This window comes from Carex rostrata, chromosome 21, assembly GCF_964058835.1.
Source record: "Carex rostrata chromosome 21, lpCarRost1.2, whole genome shotgun sequence".
Lineage (NCBI taxonomy): Eukaryota > Viridiplantae > Streptophyta > Magnoliopsida > Poales > Cyperaceae > Carex > Carex rostrata.
Genome location: NC_135938.1, coordinates 4,919,897 through 4,946,027, shown reverse-complemented (window position 1 = coordinate 4,946,027; position 26,131 = coordinate 4,919,897). Strand labels below are relative to the sequence as shown.

Here is a 26,131-nt window from a genome sequence, read left to right as displayed (position 1 = left end):
AAGATTGATGGTTGAAACCATTAATTGCATTATTTGAGATTAGAATCTAAATAATTCACGAACCAATTTCGAACGAATTATATCCGGTTTGAGCTTGAACAATTCGAACCGAATTAGTTTGATTTGTTTTAGAACAAACTAATTTAGAATCAAATTAATTACAAACTTTTTCCGAATCAAACTCAAATCTTTTTTTTTTTTTGATAAAAGACTTTTGAGCCCGTTTCATTCAATAAACCATAGTTCATTACACCTCCTAATGCAACAGAAATTCAAAATGTTCACCTACATAACAAACAAAACATAAATGTTCAGCATATAGCTGACAAACAACAAAACATAGACACTAGTACTGTCTTTGCAAACCAAAAGAACTAGATTGCTAATTAATGTAAAGTAATTAAGCTGCAGTAGCAGCATTATCATATTCCTCATCAGGGTGGTGGTATGATATGATGTGAGTATCCTCAGGATTCCAGACTCGGAGAGGGATGATATCAATATCCTCAGGTAGCCAGCTTGGGATGAGCTCTCTTGTTTCTCTTTTAATCATACCTGACCAATATTGAACCAAAGAGATTATAAGTAAAATCATAGCACGAAAAGATTTCGGCGGGGGGGGGGGGGGGGGGGGGGGGTGGGGTGTGTGGTATGTTGGAAACAAAGTTCATTTCTCATTTTCCATATAGTCTAACAAAGTGCACTAAATACCACTAAGAAGGCCATTTGGGAATGCTTTTCTAGAGTAAAAGAAAATTCAACAATATCAGAAATGTTAGTCCAATTGAGAAAATGGTGTTGACTTAATTCCATCCAAAATCAGATTTGTTAAGTTAAGAAATATTTCAAAAATAGATGATCAATTGTTTCTAGCTCTTGGCAAAATTGGCTGTGAGTATTGCCTGACCATCCTTTGATTTGTAATCTATCCTTTCTCCTTGGTAAGAATTTTTCTATAATACAGTAACCACATAAAGATCTTGATCTTATGTGAAATAGGTAACTTCCACCAAAGAAAGGATCCGGAGGTACTAATACCATCAAAATTCAAGACTTTGTAAATTGGTTTAACAGAAAATCACGAACTAACGGAATTTTTGTGCAGCACTAATTTCAGTTGATGAATATGAAATCTGCAGCTTTCTTTTTCGTCCACAAATCTATGTAGAACAAATTGCTGGCCTGTGACATAAATCACGTGATAAAAAATAACAACACTTGGATGTTTATAATTAGTTCATAGCTAATATTACTAAATGCTCATATATTGTTTCTACATGATTAGTCAGGGTTTTCACAGATAATTAAATGTTTTCGAAAAAAACAAGTAGATAATGTCTAATGATAAATAGCTGCTATTAATTAGATACAAAATTTATCATATAAAACAAAGTGCAGTAGTAACATTGTAACAATATGATAAATAATAAATAATCAAGTCAACGATGATCACCACCACCACCACAGAACAACAACAATAAAAGTTAATTCTAGTACTCAATAATAATAATAATAATAATAATAATAAGGGATGTGAAATGTGAATGCACTTCGAATCAAATAAAACATATTTTTTGTTGGCAAGCAACAGCGATTCGGTGAAAGCATGCACAAAACCCGGGAACAGGAAAGACACCCAAAGGCAAGGCGTACAGCGGTACATCTCCCTCGTCTCCTTCCAGTCGTTCCTGCTTCTAAGAATCTTCAATAATTTTTGCCCTGTTATTTGTTATTCCGCATCTTTTTTACTCCTAGACAAGATTTATCTATCTAATATTTTTCTTTTCCAATTATAAAGTACTTTCATTAATTTGTTCATACTATTTTATATCTTAATCTCCGGATTTGTATTTCCCGGAAAAACAAAAAAACCACACATATTACCAGAGGAAACAAATCAGACAGTTCTCATTCCACAGAGAGCGTTGTGATGTTATTATCTCCCGTTCAAGTGATCTCTATGTTGACATAAATAAATATGCATAACATCTGACAACTTCTGCCACGATTTTTTTTTTTTTAAATGACATAAATGCATATGCACGTCAAGGTTGAGAATCCTCTCATTACAGCTAGATTGTTCATATCAAAAATTTTTTAAAAAAAATCACCTTTTAAAAAATCAAGATGCTAAATTTGATCATTTAAATTTTATTTATTGTTAGAATTAGTTTTGGTCCGGTAGTTTAGGCAATATTCTTCGTTTAAAAAAAAAAAAAAAACATAAGTTCGAAATATGATTAAAAGATTTTTCTTATAACTTTTTTAAAGTAGAAAGGATTGATCTAATATTAATATAAAAAATTCTATTGATAGTTCGGATTGGACGATATATGGCAAAATTATTAACGGCAGCAGCTACAAATTAACTTCTCCAATTCGAAAATTTAAGGGCTAACAAGTTAAATTAATAAGTATGATCGGTGTGGCTCTATTAATTAATCATACAATAAAATTTTGTTAATTAGAAGGTTTAACCACGCAGGTCTGAAACACGCTAGCCCTTGCACGTGAAATTAAAAAAATATATTTACAATGAGAAGGTTAAAATATTTTCAGTCTTTCATACTTTATTGTCTCATACTTTTTATTTCCAATTTCAAAGTTATAGTCGATTTGAACCGTTATAAAAATAGTGATTTTGTATTTATATTAACAAAATAGTTACTTTTTTCAAAATAATATAAAATTTGATCTTCAAATATATTTTAATATGAAAATCATATTAATTCGTATTATGGATTAGTATATTCATTTTCAAAATTCAAACAACAAATATGAACCGTTCAATGTGATATCCATATAAAAATATATATAGATTAAATTTTATAATTTTGTAGAATTTTTTAGAATTATTTTAGATAGACAGAAAATCATTTGATCTAAAGATTCTAAATCATTTAAAAATAATATTTTTTCTACCTACCAAAAGTAGTAAAAAAATTATAAAAGAATCTTAAAATTACTCTACAAGTTTATTTTCATATATATATGAAGATCATGTTAAGCAGTTCAGATCGACTATTTGAACATAAAAAATGAAGATATTGATCAATAATCAGGGGCGGAGTTAGACTTTCTGACTATGGGAATCAATCGTGAATTAGGGTCGATAACATAAAATTTTCATGCTGCGAATGGTGGTAAATTTTAAAATATCCATAACACTTTACTCTAAATTATATAAAAATTTGTATATAAATAAAATAAAATTGAAAATAAAATGAGGGTCAATTCCCCATTTGTTGTTACTCCCTTTGTCTGTCCATAGTATTGACCAATGTACGCTATGCATAGTACCATTGTCTTATTTCGTTGCAAAATTTCTGTATTGTTTGCTGATTATTTGTTTTTTAATATCAGATGCGAACATGCTACATGCTGAAATTTATCTTGCGACAATAATGGAATGCAACGTGGACCGTGGTCCCGTTGTCTGTACTGGAGCAGTTAATCGCTGATAGCTCCGTTGCCTTTGTATTGTAATAATAAGTTGCTTTTGCTCGGTCATACCTATCCTTTCTCTGTGACGACAATTAATTCTTTGCTTTAGACACATCGTTATCACTTATCAGCATATCTTTGGTTTCCATTTTTTTTTATCGTTTTATGTGCTGAACTGTAGCTTGTTCCGTGAACGAAATAATGATAAAGATTGTGATTAATTATTAATTCTTATTGAGAGGCATTGTTCATGCACAGATGTTTTAATTTAGAGGTGGATGAAATAATGATAAAGATTGTGATTTATTATTATTGAGACACATTGTTCATGCACAGATGTTTTAATTAAGAGGTGGAGGCAGATTTTTTTTCAAAAATAAATTAATAACTTTGTGTAGATATCAAACCATATAGTTTAAAATTCTACATTTGTCTCCAATTAAATCCAGATTTATTATTATTCTCAAACATCTAAACTTATTCTTAAACAAGTATTAGATAACATATTTTATTTCTTCAAATAAAAGATAATGCCAAAGAACTAAACGACAGACTTTGTTTTTTTATTTCATTTCCTTGTCTTCAAATCCGGGATCTGTATCCTCCCAGGTACCTAACTCAACACAATTGAAACCAACGACTCAGATTTACTCTTAGCCAGTGCTTGTTTGGAATGGATAGGGGTGAAAACGGATCGGATAGTGATAAAACCATATTCGTATCCGTTTTTATTTTCCGGATACGGATACGAATCGGATATTAATCGGATACGAATACAGATTGGATATTAATCGGATACGAATACGAATCGAATATTAGTCGAATACAAATACGAATACGGATATAAATCGAATTTCTAATTCGGATATATATATTACAACAAGATTGTATAACATCAGTGGAGTGAATTAAAATTTTTAATTGTAAAACAACAAGTATCCACATTTGAAATCAGAACAAAACTAATTAACTAATGTGTTATTTAATTAAAATAAAATGACCCATCATAAACAATAAATTACATCAAAACTCAATTAATTAAATGAGAAAATAATTAAAAAAATAATTATTAGTATTTTTGAAAATTTATTATGGATTTTTAAACCTAAGATTTAACTTAATGAGAGAAATAAAAATTAAAGATGTTGTTTGAATGACGATGGGGTCTCATGGCAGGACTTCTCACTCACGGATGGCCACACAGATCCCACCTCTTAATTCTCCTCTCTCTATTTCTATTACAGGCGGACCCCACCTGTATCCGAATATCCAAAAAATTCAAAAATTCGGATATTCGAAAAATTATCCGATTATCCGAAAAATATATCCAAAAAATGAAAAATTCAGATATCCGAAAAATCAACGTATCCGAATTCGGATAATTATCCGAATCCCTATCCGTATTCACTTCCGAAATTAAAACCGAATTCGTATCTGCAAATTATCCGTATCCGACTATCCGAATTTGAAAAATTTGAATACGAATCTGAATTCGGTTGGATAATATCCGACCCGTTTTCACCCCTAGGAATGGAGCAGGGGGCGGTATTATTTGTGCTTTGAGATTCGTGGCAAGTTTAAAATAATAACTTTAGGCCATCCGATTCAATTGTTCTCATTCCGGTAACCTGACGGGATGTGAATTCTCAAATCCGAGGGTGAGGAATTCACATCTCCTCAGGTTACCTGAATGAGTACAATTGAATCGGACGGTTCAAAATTAGAATTTTTTACTTGGCACGAATTCAAAGCACAAATAATACTGCCTGTGCGCCATTCCGAGCAGGCACTGGCTGAGATTAAATATGAACCGTCCATTTCAATTGTATTGAGTCAGGTACCTGGGAGGATACGGATCCAGGGCGACAGGGATCTGGAGATCACGCCACTCGTGAAACACACTCTTTTGATCTTTTCAGTTTGGTATCAGTTTTTGACAGAGTTTCTGTTTGTATCTGAACCCCAATTTGGTTTAGTTTATAACTTTATATGATGCGTGAATTAATGGGGTTTGGGAATTGCGACCGTTAACTGCTCACGTGCAAGATTTTCCTTTCACACCGAATATATTACATATGCAACCGCGACTGTTAACCGATCAATTGAATAGTTCCATTTACTCTCTTTTCTATAAGGTGGGATCCTCTGCTATAGGCATAAGATGAGTTTACGATCAAACGGTTATAATTTCTCTGGAATTGGTCTCATAATTCACTATTTTGCAAGGCCTGCCTATACATCGGATGGCTGATCTAGTGTCGTGCGGTTCTACGAGTGCAGAGGATGAGCTTCGATTTCTCTATGTCAGGTTGATGTATATTCCTGTGGAATCCATCTTCTCTGAGGTAACATAAAATTTCTGTTTAGATTCTCCTAAGAGAGTTAGGCTGGGTGCTATGGATAGCATAGTGGCCTCCCGTGCTACGGCTCAATATTCAAGTTTTCAAAATTCAAACGGTCGATCCGAACCGTTCATCTTATTTTTCATATTAATATCTGCTTGGAGACCAAATTTTCTAATTTTCTGAAAATTTTTACTATTTATTAAGCCACTTTGAAAATCGCTAATCCAACGGTTTTACTGTTTTGTGCAGCCACCGTTGGATCAATAATTTTGTAAAATACTTAATAAATAGTAAAAAAATTCAGAAAAATATAAAATTTGGTCTCCAAGCAGATATTAATATGGAGAATAAGATGAACGGTTCGGATCGACCGTTTGGATTTTGAAAACTCAAATATTGAGCCGTAGCATAGAGGCCTCTATGCTATCCATAGCACCCCAGCCTAACTCCTAAGAAAAAAAAAAATTCTGTTTAGATCACGGTCGCCTGATAGAAATCCAGGCACCATTTAGAACGCGCAGAGCTGCTTTAATAATAGTGCGGATTTTAACTGGACGGTCCATATCCAAATAATATATTCTATTAACTGAGGTGATACGAATAATGAATTCCATGCCCGACATATTGTAAGTGTTATTCCACTTCAAAAATAAACAAAAAAATATTTTTTATGAGCGTGATTCAGCAATCAGCTAGCAACAGTAGTATTGATTTCTGAGCATGTCAATATTATATGTCATCTGAATCATCTCCCCAGGCCCCGGCATGAATTAATGGCCGCTTTTTTTATTAATAAAAAATAAAATAAAAAATATCGGAAATGAGTATCGTTTTGCTGAAAAATCAAAATCTAAAAAAATGGGATGATTTATCATGTCTAACTACAGTGTCTGAACGAGATAAACCATTCCATTCAGATTAGTGCTTCGCTAATCTCGCTGAGCATGAAAAATATAGATTATTCCGTGAACATTTTTTTTTTTGGTTTGGTAAATTTTTTAAAAAAAAATGCTACAGTGCTGGATAGGATAATCTATTACGTTCAACATATATATTTTTTAAGTTAAATCGCTAATTAGGGTCAAGATTAACGGGACGGGATGGTTTATTCCATCTAAACACTGTAGTTGGATGGGATAAACCATTTCGTTTTTCCTAGATTTTGATTTTTCAGCAAAACGATACCTTTTCACGATATTTTTTATTTATATTTTCGATTAATAAAAATATCGGAAATTAATGGATCGTTCAGTACTGTGCAAAATACCCTGCAGGCTACAATACAAATTACAGTTGATTAATTTGAGATTCATGTTTCTTTTTTTGTTAGATCCAAAAAATTAATATATTTACAAGTATTTAACGGCCGAAATTATCGCACGGCACCATACGAATTCACGGCTGAGATATGTCGAACTTTACGTTTGAATTCGGATGGTCCGTTACAACCGAATTTTTTATTAATATCCAAATTTAATATTAAATTTTAAAAAATAACCGGATCAGCTGGGATTTTCGAAATCTACCCTTTCCGGAAATAGGATTTTTTTTTTTTTAGGAAATTTTTTTTTTTCAGTTTTTATTTATAATTTATTTATTTTTTGTATTGAAGTATTACAAATATTTAATATATTTAAAAAAATATATATGGAATACTATATAATTTGATTTATTCGAAGGACTGCTACAAATAATCCGGATCAACATTTTTCATGCCGGATTTTTTACGGCCGTAAAAAAAATAATATAATATAATAGGATTTCGTTCAACGGTAGGCATTCAACGATCGGTATTTTCAAAGTTTTCAAAGTCCAAACAGTCGATCCAAACTGTTCAACATGATGGATATTTTAAAATGTGCTTGCAGATCAAATTTTACATTTTTCTAATTTTTTTTACTATTTATTAAGATGGGTACAAAAATTCAATGGTCTGAATATAGATAGCGATTTTGTTAAATACTTAATAAATAAATAGTAAAAAAATTCAAAAAAATATAAAATTTGATATGCAAGCACATTTTAACATATATATTATATGAGTGGGGTTAAAATGCACCCTTCTTTTTGTGCTCCTAACGTGCACCCTCCCCTCGTTTCTTCATTTTTAAAGTTCAAATAGTTGATTTGAATCTACCAACGTGTTCTACATATTAAAATCTGCTTGGAGACCAAATTTTACATTTTTTGGAAATTTTTTACTATTTTTTCAGAATTTTTTATTAAACTAAACAATAATAAAAAATTCAGCACAGTGATGATTTTAAAAAATTCTGAAAAAATAGTAAAAAATTTTCAAAAAATGTAAAATTTGGTCTCCAAGCACATTTTAATATGTAGAACACGTTGGTAGATTCAAATCAACTATTTGAACTTTAAAAATGAAGAAACGAGGGGAGGGTGCACGTTAGGAGCACAAAAAGGAGGGTGCATTTTAACCCCACTCATATTATATTATATATACATATACATATATTATATTATATATACCTATACATATACATATACATATACATATACATATACATATACATATACATATACATATACATATACATATATTATATTATGTTAATTTTTCTTACGGTCATAAAAAATCCGGCATGAAAAATGTTGATCCGGATTATTTGTAGCAGTCTTTCGAATAAATCAAATTATATAGTATTCCATCTATTTTTTTAAAAACTATATTAAATATTTGTAATACTTAAATACAAAAAATAAATAAATTATAAATAAAAACTGAAAAAAAAAAAATTCCTTCATAAAGGGTTAGCTTGAAATATTTGTATTCCTTCATATAATTTTCCTAAAAAAAATTCCTTCATAAAGCTAACTCTAATTCACACGTTTAAAAAAATTTCCTAAAAAAAAAAAAAAAAAATCCTATTTCCGGAAATTTTTTTTCCGGAGTTAGCTTCTGTTTCCGGAAAAAAAATTTCCGGAAAGGATAGATTTCGAAAATCCCAGCTGATCCGGTTTTTTTTTTAAATTTAATATTAAATTTGGATATTAATAAAAAATTCGGCCGTTACAAACTAGTATGAATTTTAAAAAATTCTTTAGACGACCCGACTTGTAAGCAAATTTAAAATTTGATGTTAAATGGGCGGGGTCCGGTTTACCTACTTCAGCGACAAAGTATTTAAAAAAAAATACAGATCATTAGATCATAAAATATCATATCATATCATATCTAAATCTAACATTCGCAAGGCAAAATATGGAAATATTTCAGTTATGATATGACTTTGTAAGCAAATCAACTAATCAAGTGGTCCCCCATAATTTAAAAAAAAAAAAAAATCGATCCCTCTCATCTGCCCCAGGTGCCTCCGCCTCCCTCTTAAATTAAAAGACATTGATTCCTCTCTATCTGGCAATCACTGTCTCAATTATTGATTCCGTCATTTCTCGGTTGCTTGCATAAAAAACAGGAATGATTCGAAATTGACTATTACACAATGTCCTTCTATCATCGAGGATGAGCTTTTTGATAATTTGGCTCATTACCAAAAAAGAAAAATAAATAAAGTTGAGCCGTTCTTATCATAGTATCAATGATCAAGTAGTGATAGAGCCTGTCATTTAAATAACTTCTTAATTATTAATTTAAATTCAAATTCGTAGTTGCCGAATTCTTTTTCTTTTTTATGCTTGCTTCTCTCAAATTTTAATTGTGATATAGATAAGAGGTTTTCATTTAGTTCAGGATAAACTAGAATGGATTTTGCATCATGTTATGTGTACGAATTAAATATGATCAGCGTATGAATCTAAATTTCTCCATCAATTCACATGCACCAAGTTTGATCAAATAGATATGAAAATACTTTTAAATCAAAATTTTGACCTTATATATAGTAATCGATATTTGTGTTTACTGTGTGCTTCTATGAACTGTATATATTTTGACATAAAAATGATAAAGATTCTGTCTAAAACATGTTGTATGTGATATCTTACTATCTATATTCATACCAAATTTAATGTAACTTATTTGAGCTAAGCACACACAAAAAAATTTCGTGCAAATACACGATATTAGTTCGAGGCACAAAAAATATTCCTGGAGTACTGTTGCAAAACAAATATACTTGAAGTTATATGTTTCATATTTTATTAGCTATTAAAAATTAACAATTCTTGTGTGCTTATAAATTTTGTTATTTTTCTTAATATTTGTTTGTACATCGAACCACAAAATAATCCGAGACTTCTTTTAATGCGCCTTCAGTGCTAGTTTAATTTAATGTGCTTTTACCAGCACACATGTTTTATTTTTACATTTTACATGTACTTATGATATAGTTCTAACTTCTAAGCATATTTATAAGTTTATATGATATTTTAACTTGCTCCAAAAAAAATATGGTACAGTAAACACTCAAGAATAAATTCGCAGAAAATTTTAACGATTCTACTTTCCAATTTCATAAAAAAATCTTTAGTAATAGCTATTTTCAAGAGCGGATATACATACATAGCAATTATAGAGGGTCAATTGACTTCAAATTTTACCAAAAAAATACAATTATCCTATGTAGAATTTACATTTTTATGCATATTTTTTTTAGAGGAATCCAAATTAGCCTCCATACTCTATGAATTCACATCCCCTCAGGTTACTTGACTGAGTACAATTAAATTGGACGGTCCAAGATTGAAATTCTTAACTTGGTACGAATCTCAAAGCAAAAATAATACTGCCCCTTCTGTCATTCCGAACCGCCACCGGCTGATATTAAATCTGGGCCGTCCGTTTCAATTTTGTTGAGTCAATTACCTGGAAGGATACGGATCCCATACTTTATAATAGAAGCTTTCTATTTATGATTTCCATACGTCTACAAGTAGATCATTGAAACTATGATGTGTAATATGTAGATTAATAATTGATTTTCATTAAAAAAAAAAAGTTGATGTATCTTTTCAACCGATCCTCCAAGGCTAATCATGCTTCCAAATAAGTGGCAAATTGTACCATTTGTACGTGTGATATTTACTTAATACCTGACTCGGTATAAATTTGTACACAAGTAGTCTAAAGCAGTCCGAGAGGGGGCTATCCGATAGCTATCGGACCCAAAGTGATTCCAACGGATTCTCTCACCGTCGGATCTGTTTTAGAATTCGTGCTCGCAATTTCGCATCTGTTTTAAAATTTGTACACACGAATCCTAAAGCATATCGGACACCCCCCTCTTCTGTCCATCAAATCCAAATTGTTTGGTTTTATAATTTTTTTTCTACCACTTCGGAGTAGGTCCGATGTCCATGGGACCTACTTTGGTTCGATGGGTGATGCCATCCAATTGCATCAAGAATCGTGCACTCTTATTAAAATTCGTATGAGTTTTTATCAATTTCCGTGCGCACAGATCTTAATACTAATTGTACGGTAATAAATCTAATTGAACCTCCAATGCCCATCGGACCTACTCCTATTTCTTTTTTCTACGCCTCCCTCTATTTATCTGGGTTCCCCGTCCATCCCTTCTCCGCGCTCTTTCGCGACGAGGTTCGACCTTCTCCATTGACTCGACTCCAGTCTTCCCCCTCCCTTTCTCTATTCCCAAGAATTCTACATCCTTCGAGCTAGGTTCGTATGTTTCAGTCTTTTTCTTTAGTTTTATACTTTTATTATGCTTAATTTCCTGTACATAGTTCAAATTCTTCTCTGCCATGCATTATTTATTGCATCTTCTTTCCATTTGCTTATATTGGAGTGTCTTCTTCAATTCGCGCGCAGTGAGATTTTCTTTTCCGTTTAGGCTGGCATTCTCTGATTAAGGATGATGTCTAATTTGCGCCGTTCGTTTCTTTCATAATATTTCGTGGTATTATTTCTCGTTGTAACCTAAATCTAGTTCCTTCTGGTTGTGCTCTATTTGTCTGTTTCTGTGTATCTAACTGTCAAATAGTAAAACTTATGATTTTTTTCTTCTTCTTCTAAGAATTACGGACACACAAACTCAGAGAGGAGAAATTTTGTATTGCTCGTTGTTTTTTGAACTTCCTTGTGAATTTATCATCAATTTATTTGCTAAATTTATTACCAGGTTAACAAAAAGGTAAGTCACAATTAATGGAGGTTTCTCGATTCCATGCTAAAATTAGGTGGCTCATCATACACCTGTAACCAGGAATTATGCTACGTGGCCCCCATTAATTCCCTTTTGTTTTGAATCTGATAGAACTAAAAAATTTGCGAGACTTTTCTCAAATCTTCTCATATACTTTTTTCCTTTTATCAGTACGAGTCAGAAGATTCCATAATTTGCGAACAAAAGATGCCTGCTTTACACATTTCTTTTTCTTTATGGAGATCAAAAGTGTGAATAATTAAAAGGAACAATGATTAATTCCAAATGGTATTTGGTAGGATAAGGATGTACAAATATAGAATGGCCAACACTAATGCTTGGCAGATTGGGTTGCTTGTTCATGTAATTAAAGTTTCTTTTGATGTCAACTAGATGGGTCTTTTCTTTTTTCTATGCCTTTTTGTTTTAAATATCTGGTTGTTCATGTGTATATCCTGTGATGTTCCTGTCTAGCTTTATTTAGTAGTCAATGTCATGACCATCTTTTTTTGACACCACACTCTAGCATCTAAAGTGGTACCAAGTCACTTTGTAACTTCCCTTGTCTGTATATGCTTGTACTAGCTCGTCTAGAATATAGAATTATAAATCACACAATCACCCCCCCACTTGCAATTGGAGAAGTCATTATTTATTTCAGAAACCAGTTGAAGTACTAGACTATCTTTCTTCACAGAAGCACTAAAGTTTGTTTAAACCCTATTGTGGAATTGTTAAATAGGGCATCAAAATGCATGTCTAACAATGCAAATCATGCCCAACCCCAAGATCATTGTCATTAGAAAACTTCTTTTAGTGCTTTGATATGCAGGTTTAATAGTGTATTCTCTCTCTTTTAGACAATTCTAACTTACAGAGAGTGCCTTTTTTTTATTTCTATATATTACTTGATACATGATTCCAATGTTATCAGTGATTGTTTACTTTTATTTCTTACCTATTAATTCTTGATATCTTATTTCAGTAATCTGCTTTTTCTCCAGATGGAAAGGAAGAACTCTCCTGCATCAGCCTCCCCTTCCCAAGTAATAAACATCGATATCGACCCTGATGCGGACCCCCCAACCAGCCCTCCAATTACTAACCCCAGCCCAACTGGTGACAGCAAAGCATGCCGAGGTGGTACATGTGACCTCTCCTACACCAAGGATTCACATGAGCGCTATGCTTCAATGCGCAAGCTTATCATTGCTGTTGTTCTCTGCGTCATTTTCATGACTGTCGAGGTCATTGGTGGCATCAAGGCAAACAGTCTTGCAATTTTGACTGATGCAGCTCACCTCCTCTCCGATGTTGCTGCTTTCATGATCTCTCTGTTCTCTCTTTGGGCTGCAGGCTGGGAGGCAACCCCTAGGCAGTCGTATGGATTTTTCAGGATCGAGATATTGGGGGCACTGGTGTCGATACAGATGATTTGGTTGTTGGCAGGGATTCTGGTTTATGAGGCGATTGTACGGTTGATTCATGACAATGGGGAGGTTAAGGGGTTTTTGATGTTTGCGGTGTCGGCATTTGGGTTAGTTGTTAATATTGTCATGGCCGTGCTGCTTGGGCATGACCATGGTCATGGTCATGGGCATGGTCATGGTCATGAGCACGGGCACGGTCATAGCCATGAGCACAGGCACAGTCACGGCCATGAGCACGGGCACGGTCACGGCCATGAGCACAGACACGGTCACGGCCATGAGCATGGACACAGTCACAGTGATGAGCACGGGCACACACATGGCCACGAGCACGAGCATGGCCACGGGCATGATCATGACCATGGACAGGGCCATGATGCAAATACTGTTACAACATACTTTCACCATAACCACCATCATGACAAAGATGTGAAGGAACCGCTGATCAAGAATGGAAATAAGAAGTCGAAAAGGAACATTAATGTGCACAGTGCGTATTTGCACGTGCTAGGTGACTCCATACAGAGTATAGGAGTCATGATAGGTGGGGCTATTATATGGTATAAGCCAGAATGGAAGATACTTGACCTGATTTGTACTTTGATCTTCTCAGTCATAGTGTTGTTCACGACAATTAAAATGCTGAGGAACATACTAGAGGTGCTAATGGAGAGCACGCCGAGAGAGATAGATGCGACCCAACTGGAGAAGGGTTTGTGCACCATGGATGGAGTGGTTGCAGTACATGAGCTGCACATATGGGCTATTACTGTGGGAAAGGTGCTTCTGGCATGCCATGTCACTATTGCACCAGATGCAGATGCTGACGTAATACTGGATCAGGTGATTGGGTACATCAAAAGGGATTTTAATATTAGCCATGTTACAATTCAGATTGAGAGGCAATGAGATGTTAGTGTTGTGGATAGTATTTGCTCTTGTTATGGGTTTAGAGGATTTAAGGTGGTACTGAGTTGTTAATTGAGGTAAATTTAGAGTATTACATGCTTGATTTGTTTTTTCTCTCTTTCTCATTTTTTATTTTGACTGTTATCCTGATGTTTGGAAGGAGCAAATCTCTTGCTCTGAAGCAGATTATGCCTTCAGATATGTTAGAATGTTAAATCTGGTACAACCAATTGATATGCTTAGGAAATAAATCTGAAAGTTCAGTTAAAGTTCAGCTTGCTTCAAATTTTTACAAGTTCATTCACTCTTGTACGATTATATTAATTCTGTGAATTTTGATTATATGGAGGAAGCATATGTTACCTTCTACCCCAAAATAAATAAACTGATAATGCGTCCTGTACCACATGCGATGAATAGGTACAGTATTTGACATGGTTATACTGAAACGGGGATCTGAGTATCTGACCCAATCCAATCTAATTCAGATCAGAGATTTTACTATTTGAGGTTGGTTACACCTAAGAGTCGATCAGAATCAACCAAGAGAATTATGTAAGGATCAAGTGTCCATTTTTTGGAAGCTATGTTTGTATTTCTTCCTAGTGCTATAAATTGGGTCCTACTTGAACCAAAATCAAAATAAAATTTTGAATTATGATTGATAATTAGAATTATAAGTTAAAAAATCAGAAATTACAAGTCAAAGTATTGAAAAATATAAGTTAAATTTTTTTTTTTTATCGAATACCCAATTAATTATTGGATTTAAATCAAATTAGTTATTTAAACTCGATTTGATATTTTTTTTGTCCTCTCCTGACGAAAATCCTAGACCCGCCCCCTGAGGAAATGACCTTTAAACGCACTGCCTTGTGTGTCGTTCAATTTTTTTTTTAAACAAAACAGGTAAGAATTCAATAGTTGAGCTTAAAAACGTAAAAGGTACTGGACATTCGAGAAAAAAGAACACAACATGAGAAGACTTAAAAATGGCCTTGAAAGAAATAAACAACAGCTTGTTATGTTCTTTGTTCTTAATATAGATAATGCTGTTAAATGTATGATATGTTCCACCTTTGGGGTATGTTAGCAAAAGTACTGAGAGTTCTCGCCAGACAGAGCACCTCCTCGTAATAAGCAATAAGCTCTCCTTGTTTAGACACTGAAAATCGAACACAGGATGGTTCTACTATAAATATGCAGCAGCCCAAGCGAAATACTGTCCTTACCAAACTGAAATTAAATGGACGCAACAATTCAAAATCTGAAACGAGAAACAGCCCAACATGAGTAACAGGAATATTAGGATTTTTATATTGGGCCTTTGTAAACGGCCCATATTTGTTTCGTTTCGTGCTCGTCAACTGTTTAACCTAGGGATAAATTAGGGTTTGTAACCGAGCTTATAAATACCCTAAGCCGCCTCTTTCGATGTCCATGACAACTACCGCCTCTTCCTCCACCATTCTCATTCTGCTCGATTGTCCCCAAATTATCCTCCATTGTTATCGTTCTTTTCATTTTTGAGTAGTTCTCTCGATATTTGTTGGTTATTTCAAATATACATGGTTCTTTGGATGAGGAAAAAATCAATCGGATTCCCTCTGATTTGTATAAAAATGATTACTTAACCAGCTACTTCTGACTCAAACCATGCTATTCTTCATTTTTCTGATGAATTTTCACTTTATTTCAATCGGATGCTTTGATTGATTTTTTGATATTTTGTTTTTGCCTCTGATGTAAGACAAATATTTGCTACTCTTGATGGGTTTACCCACCTGATGAACCTAACCACCAAGATCTCTGAGGCTATCTTTCAATTCTTTGAATTTCTTTGATTTTTTTTTTTTTTTGAATTTATTGGAATTTATGAAATATGTGCTAGTTTATCCCAAATATCTGTTTCGTCGAATAAACTCTTGATTTTTGTTTCTGTTCTCAAATGCCTGTGAGGAAAACCTTTTAAATTACACCATCTTTCGGGACTGATTGGTTTAATTACCATGCTGTCATTCTGCAATTCTGAGGCTTAATCTGATATTGCCCTTTTTTTACTAAATATTTTTTCCGGGTTAATTTTGATTAGAAACGGTATCCTTTCATCGTTGTTCACGACTTCAATTTTTTTTAATTTCTATTGTTGGTCGAACTGTATAATGCAATGCTCGGTATTCTCCTTTTAATTTCTATGGTTGCTTCATGAGCAGGATTGAAGAAAATTCCAATCTCCTGTTCTTGCAGCACCCATAACATAAAATTAAAATTTTCTGTGTGCCTTCATTGTGTTCAATGGCAACATTTTCGTAGTTGCTTTCTGATCCGAAGGCAAATTTCAATCTTCATCTGTATCTCTTTTTTGTTCGGATTGTGAGGGTATTCTTAAATTTATTTTTTTAAATGATAGAAAATTAAACAAGAAACCTGCGAGCATTATTTTAGTGAAGAATTTAATTTTTTTTTACTTGTTCAAAAAAGTTTAAATGTCATCTGTTTAGATGGTAGATTGGACACGACCTGGATTTTTAATACTATTGAAAATTAAGGCTTGTACTTTTAGCGGTGCCGTGACTGTGGAATCCGTATCATCGCAGTCCCTGAGGTATGTACCGTTTTTTGATACCCGTAAAGCGGTACCCACAGTTCCACCCGGTTTCGAATTGAGTTTGGCCCAACTGGAATTAATCCAAGGCCGTTCTTTTATAGTGCACCTCAGCCTCAGGTACCTGGGCGGATACGCACTCGTGACTCTGAAACGAAAATAAGTTGTAAATATTTTGTTTGGGCTGAGTAATTAATTCAAATAATAAAATGGATTTTTGGCTATTTGTACTATGGATACAATTGATTGCGATTCTGCTTAGTCCGGCTTGCAAAAATTCAATTGTCATTTTGTTAAAATTAATTATGAGAGAAATATCGTAAACATTATATCCTAAGATAGCAATGACAATTGATTTCTTGCTACTTCTAGCAAGGAATCAATTGTCATTGTGTTAAAATTAATTAAGTGAGAAATATCGTAAACAGTATCTCCTAAGATAGCAATGGCAATTGATTTCTTGCTAAACGGAATTAAAGGTAACATTTCTACACAAGTAATCCTGTATCCTGTATCAAGGCCTTTCGAATCACAAAGTTTCCCATTCGTTAACAGTAAATGGTTCTGTTAGGGTCTAGTTTAGTCAAGAATATGTAAAGCCGATTTTGAGCCCAGCCCAATCAGGCATGCCTGGCAAAACAAATGGTCCGGTCCATTTCTTCGCATTACCAAGTCCGGGTCGGAAGTCTCCAATATGTGTAAAAGATTCCATTTACTCTACGGTATGAGATTCGTGCAAAGTTAGAAGAACGTTGGGGATCCACTAATTCTAAAAGTTTCCATTTTACGGTACCGTGGATGATCTGAATTCGATCGCGTCACCCTGGCAACAGCTGGGCTATGCGGCGTAGCCTATGCCTTACCAAGTGACACGTGGTGCTCCTCCAGCCCAACAAAGGAGCTCGTTGACTCGTTGTGTCACTACTATTGTGTGCTGAACTGCTGATACCGGTTTTACATAGTATTAGGTCTCGGAATGAAATCTGCTCCTTTTCTTGATAAAAGGAGGACCTTTTTATTCTCCAATCCAAGCCGTTTAAAATCGATCAAACAGCTTCAATTACATTTGATTTATTTTAATAGATTGTAATTGAAGCCATTTGATTGATGTTGAACGGATCGGATTAGAGAATATGAGGGTCTCCTTTTCTCAAGAAAAGGAGCAGATTAGCTTCCATTAGGTCTTATTGTCAAAAGTCAAATTAATAAAATATAAATTTATAAAAATATATTTTTTACAAAATATGTTATTCAAATTAATAAATATAAAGTAATAAAAATATACTTTTAACAAATTTGTTATTCAAATTAAAAAATTAAAAATAATTAATGTAATGTCAATTGTTTAGATAAGATGAGTGTTAAATTTGAATCAACATATGATTCAAGTAATCATCTATCTTAATATAATATAATTAAACTCTACGTTTTAAAATTTTTAGGATTTGATATTGGGCCTTAGTAACCGGCCCATTTTTGTTTTGTTTCATGCTCTTGAACTGTTTACCCAGTAAGATTTGTAACTGAGCTCATAAATGGAAACAAATCTGCTGTGATTCCAAAGAATTGCAGGACCCTGCTTTTCCAATTCCAACACTTATTTATTTTGAGACTCGTGCATTAAAATTAACTTTTTTTGAGAGTCGTGCATTCTAAAATATTAATGGTTGGATTTGAAAAAGCAGGTACCTACAATTCTTCTTTTCAGTTTGGAGTGCTTCTCTTTAAATTTTTTAGTTATTTCAAATATACATGATTTTTTGGATGAGGAAAAAATCACTCGGATTGCCATGATAATCATCATTTTTCTGATGAATTCCTCTTTATATTAATAGGATGTTTATGAATGATTTTTTGAGAGGTCGATAGATAGACAGGATTACAGGAACAGGGCTTCAACGGTTGCTGATGGCTTCCCTCTCCCTACGACTGGCGAACAAAACGGCGACTCTGAAGGTCATTCAAGAACGGCAAGAACGATAGCCAAATGGAGCATCATCTACATATGCAGATGTAGTCAAACCAAAAACCAACTCAACAACACACGTAGACAGCACTGGAGTTATTGACCTCTCGACTTTCAAAACCCCCAACCACCCACAGGACAACACCATTAATGGCACAAACCAACAAACACGAAACCAAACCTTCACCAAACCAGAAGAGAATCAAAACCCATGGATATTAGTCTCTCGACGCAAACCACGAGGTCTGCAAACCAAAAGACAACTGAAACCGGCACGTAGAAAGCATATAGAGTTACTAATGGAGCAGAGGAGGTGTTTTAAATGTTTTGAACGGGGACATACGCAGTTTCAATGCCGAAATGGTGTAACTTGTATTAAGTGCAAAGGGATAGGTCACATAGCAAAGATGTGCACTACAAAACCACGCCAACAGAAGCTTACCAAGCCACCTCCATACATAGCAAACCCTCAGCGAACCAACAACTCTCTCCCACCCGAGCCTCACCTCCAACACACACCACAACCCACAGCCATGGATCTTGAAAATTGGGAGAATATGCCAATGGAGAACCCTGCAGAGATCAACAGAGCACCACCTCTCAAAATATTATTCCCACCAAATAATGACATAAGGCCTCCTAACACTCTTCTGCACAGATCCGCAGTGGTGTTGCTTGGGCCTAATGTGCAACTGAGGCAGATACCTCACCGCATAGCCACCTCCTTGGCAACGTCATTGGGTAGGCATCCCGGAGAATTCACTGTCAGTGAAACAGATCCGGCATTTGGAGAATACCTTGTAACCTTCACTTCAAACATGCTTAGGAACCAAGCATGTTATGTAGGTGCCTTCATGATAGCACCAGGAGTGCAAATCCAGCTGCGAGAGTGGACTCCGAACCTGGCTATGGTTAGGGATCCAACAACATACAAAGCTAGGATCCGTCTGCATGGTTTACCATTCACATATTGGAATTTCCCTCAAGTCAACAACCTCATCTCTGGTTTCGGCTATGCTGAGAGGATGACAAAGGTAGTAACTAATGGGAATTTTAAGATATTACAGGTTCTTGTCGCTTGCCACGACCCAGCTGACATCCCGCCGTCTCTTTGGTTAACAAAAAACCCTCACTCAAGGATAGTACACGTCGAGATGGAGGGCTGGATACACAACTCTAACATTCCATTAGACCCACCGGCTAACGGAGGGGATACCTCAGATGATACGAGCTCAGACGAGTCGACCGACGGAAATGACCGCTACCAACCAGGTACGGGCAACACTCTGCCGAGAAGAAACAGTCAACCAAACCTACTCAGAAGACAGGTGGCATACAATGGAGGATGTCATGCATGCGTGTCACAACAACAGAGAGGGAGGGAGGTGCTTCTCAACAGCACGGAGGCAAATGACGGTCAAATGGAAGCTCCAGTTCTTCAATCAAATGGAGGTGACCAGACTAATCCAAACGGTCAAAAGTCAGGTAAAGAAACCACACATGAGTCAAGGCAGATACGCACTCCACAACACGATGGAATAGTAATCAATCAGGACAAACCGCATGGGGAGGCGAGTATTGACTGTTTGAGCAAACGATACGAGATTCTAGCATTAAAAGAGCACCTGCTTCCAGAACAGCGGCAAAAGGAAGCTGAATCTTTTTTGTTTTCTAATACACCAGAAGGGACAAACACAAGTGGAGACCACTTAGCAGGTAAATCAAACCTTTTTTCAGGACAGCTGGAAGGCATACAGAAAGGGACCAAAGGGATCGTTCAAGAGGGGGCCTGTTTCAACCAAGTAAATGTTACCGTTGAGAATATCAAAGAGAATCAGCAGCTTCAAAGCCCAACAACGGATCAGGCCGTAAATGGATCCAACCCATCAGAGAATGCTGAAAAAGGACACTTTGAGGGCCTGTCAACAAATATCACTCTTCATGGGCCTTTCAACGGCCCGTCAATAGGGGAAGGAAATCAAGAAGATCTGGAGGGGCCTCCGTCAGGCTTTGAGGGGTCGCTGAAATTCATTAAATCTCAACAGGTAAATGCAGAGCTCATAGAGGGAGCCGACAAGGAGAAAGGGGAGAAAATACCTTTCAAAGAAATTAAGCAAAGCGTGAGGTTGCAGGCAAAAATTCAGGCCGTTATATCTCAGCGGTTGATAAGGCAAGAACAAGTCAGGGATTCATAAGCATAGCAGAAATCATGCAACACCCTAAACCAAAGCTCAAGCAGAACAAGTCGGCCAAGCCGACCATGGAGTATCTCAATACATACGACCCAATCACAAAGGAGCATGCAGAGGTATTAGTTGCGGTAGCAGGACTGGTGGCCACAACTGAACTACAGAACCAAATGGAGGAGGCATTGAAGTGCTCGGCTGGAGGCTCTCCAGAGCCGTGTGGCAACTAGAAGGGAAAGTGGATACCGTGCCAGTAGACTGATACAATTTTTATGTATTTGCAATTTCAGAAATTTAGTTTTTTTTATTTTGGGAAAGCTGGATGGATTTATAATGGTTAGCGGTTGGCAGGAGAATAGTTTTACTATTGTAAGTGCCATTAGGGCACTGTTGTATCGGGCATGGTTATCAGATCAATGGAAGTTCTTTATGTTTCATCAATGAATTACAACATCAAAATTAAAATCCTTTCATGGAATGTGTGGGGGCTAAACGAGAGGGATAAAGATTGTCAGTGAGAAAAACGATCTTAATGGAGCGACCCGACATAATAACTTTTCAAGAAACAAAGATGGAGCAAATAAACACAGCACAATTTCAAGAAATGTGTGGGAGAGGAGTGGATCAGTATTTGCAGTTATCGGCACAAGGAACAAGAGGGGGGATCCTACTAGCTTGGCGTCAATGCAAGTATCGGCTAGTAAGTTCACAAACAAAAAAATATACACTCACAGCTACCTTTAGAAATTGTCAGGATCTGAAGGAATTCGCTTTCACGGCTGTATATGGACCATCAAATTGGCAACAAAGAGAACAATTCTTTGAGGAGATACGTCAGGCACAGCCCGACAACAACATACCTTGGGCAATTGCTGGTGATTTCAATGTCACAGCGGCACCAGAAGAAAGAAATGTCAGCAGCAACAACTGGAGAGCAACCATGGCATTCGCGGAATTAATCTCAGAACTGACATTACTCAATCTGAGGTTAGAGGGTAGAAGCTTCACATGGTCAAATGACAGACAATCTCCGCACCTCGCGCGATTGGACCGATTCCTAATCTCGGCGGATTGGAATACAAGGTTCCCCAATTCAAGGCAGTGTGCGCTGCCAAATTCCTCCTCCGACCACTGTCCGTTGCTTCTTATAGCTAACGCGGGTTTCAAGAAGATGAGGTTTTTTAGATTCGAGAATATGTGGTTGAGATGCCCTCATTTTCAGGATCTCATCCGAAATTTTTGGCAAACATCACCAACTGCAAAAAATCCGGCACAACTTCAAACCAAAATCAATGAGTTGCAACAGCTCATTAAGACATGGTCAAATGAAAACATAGGAAATATCAAGTCTCAGATAACAACCTGCAGAGATTTTATGAGTTGGATAGACAAGGCAAAAGAACTAAGAACAGCTACACCGCTAGAAAGGCTATTGCTGGCAATAATCAGGCAAAGACACACGGCACTAGCGGTGTTAGAGGAAGACATGGAGGCAGCGTGCGAGGACGAGATGGGAGCTACAGGGAGATCGAGGCTCAAAATACTTTCATGCAATTGCTTCTCAATCAAAGAGATCAAATGTGATAGCGCAAATAGAGCAAAATGGGACTCTATACTCTGATCAGAATACAAAATCAAAGGCCTTCTCTGACCACTTCATTGCTCTAATGGGAACTTCACCACCACCTATGCCGTTGGTACATTGGCAGAATCTGTATCAACAGCGGCATGACTTGCAACACTTGTCAAACATGATTTCAGCACAAGAAATATTACAAGCTATAACACAGTGGCCAAATAATAAGAGTGCTAGCCCGGAAGGTCTATCAGGAGAGTTCTACAAGTGTTTCGCATCGGTATTGGTACCGGACCTCCTAGAGGTTTTCAATAGCGTTACACAATCAGGAGGCAACCTTCATCCCTTAAACACTTCCTATATAGTGCTACTGCCCCAACTACAACAGCAGATTTTAGGCCAATAAGCCTCTTGCATGGAGTTCAAATTTTTTTTTCTAAAATTCTCGCGAACCGGCTACAGCACTCAATGCCGAACCTAATTATGGATGTGCAAACGGGGTTTCAAAAGGGGCGTCAGATTGCAGAAAGCTATGTATATGCGCAACACTTGCTACACACAACACGAAAACAAAGGTTGCCATTTGCAATGCTAAAGTTGGATATAAAAAAGGCTTTTGATACAATAAATTGGGAATTCATCCTCAAGGTGATGGAAAATTTGGGCTTCTGCGAAATTTGGATGAAATGGATAAGGAATGCAATCTTGCAAGGGTCTTCTCAAGTTCTTATCAACAGATTAAGGGGGAAAAAAATTCATCTAAGACGTGGAGTGCGTCAAGGCGACCCATTGTCACCATCGCTCTTCATATTAGCAATGGATTTCTTTGCAAGGTACCTACACAAACTAACATCAATTGGAGCAATTAGGCTACCGTATGCAGAGATGCGCCCCTGTTTGCTTTATGCGGATGATGCACTACTCTTCTTAAAGCTCGATCCTAATCAAGCACAGGCTATCAAGTTGTCACTAATGGTGTACCAACAGATATCGGGTTTAGCAATAAACTTCGATAAATCAGAGTTAATGGTAACAAACAACGATCAAGAAAACAAAAGGGAATTAGCGGGGGTTCTCAATTGCAGACTGTCAGAACTACCTATTGTGTACTTGGGTATACCACTTTCCGACAAAAGGCTGCCAAAAACAGCTTATGTGGACCTCCTGAACAGGTTCAACAAACGCTTGGCGGGTTGGGCAGCCAAGTTCTTATCGCTTGCGGGAAGACTTGTGTTAATAAACTCAATACTCTCTTCCTTGCCTGTGCACTACATGTCTGTACTGAAATTACCCGAATGGGTCATACGAAAGATTGACAAAATCAGACGCTCTTTTCTTTGGCATGGGGCGGGAGATCAGAAAAAGGGTTTCAATTTAGTGGACTAGCAAGTGGTATGCACACCAAAAAGTCAAGGGGGAATGGGTGTATTGGATTTAAGGGAATTCAATAATTCTTTGCTAATGAAGTGGTTCTGGTGGTGGTACAAACCGGAAACAAAATTATGGAAACCGCTTTTGGAAAACACCACAGGAAGAATACGGTATGTACCGGATGCAGTGGTATTCAATCAACTCAAGGGGGATTTTTTGGATCTCTTCTATGACCGTGTCAAGTTCTTACCAGGCAACGGGAAGAACATATCGCTACGGGAACATGATTGGGGGAAAGGCATCTTGAAACACAAATTTCCAGCTTTGTACTCATTTGTCATCAACTCTGATATTTCCCTGTATCAGGGGGTGATGACATACCACCAGCTAACAGGTTCCTTTAGACCAAACATGTCGGGCCAAGCGATGGCTGAATTTCAACAACTAGGAGCGAAATTGCAACAGCTGAGGCTAATTCAGCACAAGCCTGATGATATACAGTGGGCTGATGCTACCACAGGGGCATTCTCGGTCAGTTCAGCTTATAGAAGCATTAAGAGATCTTATGGTGAACCATCCAACTTGAGTCGTATCTGGAAAATTAAGGCGCCACCTCGTATGATTATTTTTGGATGGTTGGCAATAAGAAATAGAATACTCACTCATGATAATCTCAACAGGAGGGGTTGTATCATTGTTTCAAGATGCACCTTGTGTAAAACAGCAACAGAATCGGTTTATCACTTATTCAATGTGTGTTCTTTCACTAGAGAGGTTTATAGAAGAATCATTACGACTAAACCATCACCAAATTGGCCATCAGAACCGTTCATCAATTTGACAGATTCTGACCAAGGTGGAAGGCTAACGACGGCACAGAGGGCGATTCTATTAATCATGCAATTCATAATTTGGAGGGAAAGATGTGCAAGATCTTTTGCGGAAACAGAAAAAAATCCAGAAGAATTGATTCGTGAGATAGAATGGCAAATCCAATTCTATCAATGACAAAGAAGAAAAGTGCGGAAGATCGGCGGACGAAGATAAACAAAGCTTCACTGGTACCATAGCGAACTAGTACGCTGGAGAGAGGACTAAGGACCTGTTATGGAAATTGTCACCTTATTTCAGTACCACAGGCGGAAAAGTCACATCAGAGGAAAGGAGAAGGAGGATGTTTTGCTGGTAAAATCGGCACTGGTACAGTGAAGAGAAGGGGACACAATAGGGCCCTATTCCGCAAAATTTTGAAACTGTCTTTGCTAAGTTATGTTTTATTTTTGTTTGTTAGTCAACTAATCCTTAAGATTATTTGCATATTATACCTCAGATGTTTGAGCGTATAATTTCCTTCTTGTGTATTTTAATTTATTACAAAACTCTTGTAATTTTACCATATCAATGGAATTCAATGTGGGCTAGACCCATATTTTTTCTCAAAAAAAATGAATGATTTTTTGAAATTTCGTTTTTTCCTCTGATGCAAAAGAAAATATTTTCACTCTTAACTGGTTTATCCCATCTGTTGAACTTAACCACCAAGATCTCTGAGGCTATCTTTTAATTCTTGCAAATGCTCTGATTCTTTTTTATTTAATTTAATGAAATATCTTTGAGAATTTTATTCCCAATAAAGTTTTGAATTTTTATTCTGTTTTCAAATGCCTGTGAGGAAAACTCTTTAGTCATACCATCTTTCGGGACTGATTGGTATATTTACCATGCTGTCATTCTGCAATTCTAAGGCACAATCTGATATTACCAATTTCTGTAACTAAATGAAAATTATTTTCCGAATTAACCTTCAAGTAGGAACGGTAGCCTTTTATTGTGGTTTCAGATTTTGAATTCCAATTTTGCTAGCATTTATGGTTCCGAACCGAAAAATGCGAAGGGTGGTATCGTCTATTTATTTTTTTGGCGAATGAAAAATGATTTCGGATTGGGTTCGTATTCCGGATAGATTGTTGCTTGTTTTGAACATTTAGATGCGCAATATGTCGGATTAAACCTTGGTGGTACCGATCGGTACCAACTTAATACTAAGCTTTAGATGCTAATCTTCTGAAATTGATATGTTAAAATAATGGAAAATTAAAGAAAGGAACATATGAATGCGAGGATTCTTTACATGTTATCCATGCACCTGATACAAAAATGTAAATTATAGAGGACTAATACAAAAAGAATAAATTTGTCGTTTGTTACAATGA

General features: G+C 35.9%; 2 protein-coding genes and 5 non-coding genes across 11 annotated transcripts; all 7 read left to right on the top strand.

The window, feature by feature from the left end:
- The first annotated feature begins 11,252 nt into the window (after window positions 1-11,252).
- On the top strand, window positions 11,253-14,465 carry LOC144573362 (metal tolerance protein 1-like). 5 transcript variants are annotated; one of them, XM_078323129.1, is made up of 2 exons: window positions 11,253-11,391; window positions 12,880-14,465. In XM_078323129.1, the coding sequence occupies exon 2, from the start codon at window positions 12,880-12,882 to the stop codon at window positions 14,212-14,214; it is 1,335 nt and encodes a 444-aa protein (XP_078179255.1). In that variant the 5' UTR covers window positions 11,253-11,391; the 3' UTR covers window positions 14,215-14,465. The 5 variants fall into 5 exon arrangements, with proteins under 5 accessions (XP_078179255.1, XP_078179254.1, XP_078179256.1 ...); XM_078323128.1 differs by having other exon boundaries at window positions 11,266-11,391; window positions 12,861-14,465; XM_078323130.1 differs by having other exon boundaries at window positions 11,335-11,395.
- Window positions 14,466-15,790: 1,325 nt separating this feature from the next.
- Window positions 15,791-15,867, top strand: LOC144573692 (small nucleolar RNA R12). Its single transcript, XR_013518064.1, has one exon. It is a non-coding gene; the product is annotated as a small nucleolar RNA R12 (small nucleolar RNA).
- An 82-nt stretch (window positions 15,868-15,949) lies between these two features.
- LOC144573687 (small nucleolar RNA SNORD24) lies at window positions 15,950-16,031 on the top strand. The gene has a single exon (XR_013518059.1). It is a non-coding gene; the product is annotated as a small nucleolar RNA SNORD24 (small nucleolar RNA).
- A 131-nt stretch (window positions 16,032-16,162) lies between these two features.
- LOC144573699 (small nucleolar RNA SNORD96 family) lies at window positions 16,163-16,251 on the top strand. The gene has a single exon (XR_013518070.1). It is a non-coding gene; the product is annotated as a small nucleolar RNA SNORD96 family (small nucleolar RNA).
- A 7,715-nt stretch (window positions 16,252-23,966) lies between these two features.
- Window positions 23,967-25,224, top strand: LOC144573664 (uncharacterized). The gene is made up of 3 exons (XM_078323438.1): window positions 23,967-24,449; window positions 25,050-25,103; window positions 25,210-25,224. Exons 1-3 carry the CDS (start codon window positions 23,967-23,969, stop codon window positions 25,222-25,224), a joined length of 552 nt encoding a protein of 183 aa, XP_078179564.1.
- A 166-nt stretch (window positions 25,225-25,390) lies between these two features.
- LOC144573688 (small nucleolar RNA SNORD24) lies at window positions 25,391-25,473 on the top strand. The gene has a single exon (XR_013518060.1). It is a non-coding gene; the product is annotated as a small nucleolar RNA SNORD24 (small nucleolar RNA).
- A 106-nt stretch (window positions 25,474-25,579) lies between these two features.
- On the top strand, window positions 25,580-25,667 carry LOC144573700 (small nucleolar RNA SNORD96 family). Its single transcript, XR_013518071.1, has one exon. It is a non-coding gene; the product is annotated as a small nucleolar RNA SNORD96 family (small nucleolar RNA).
- Window positions 25,668-26,131: the final 464 nt, after the last annotated feature.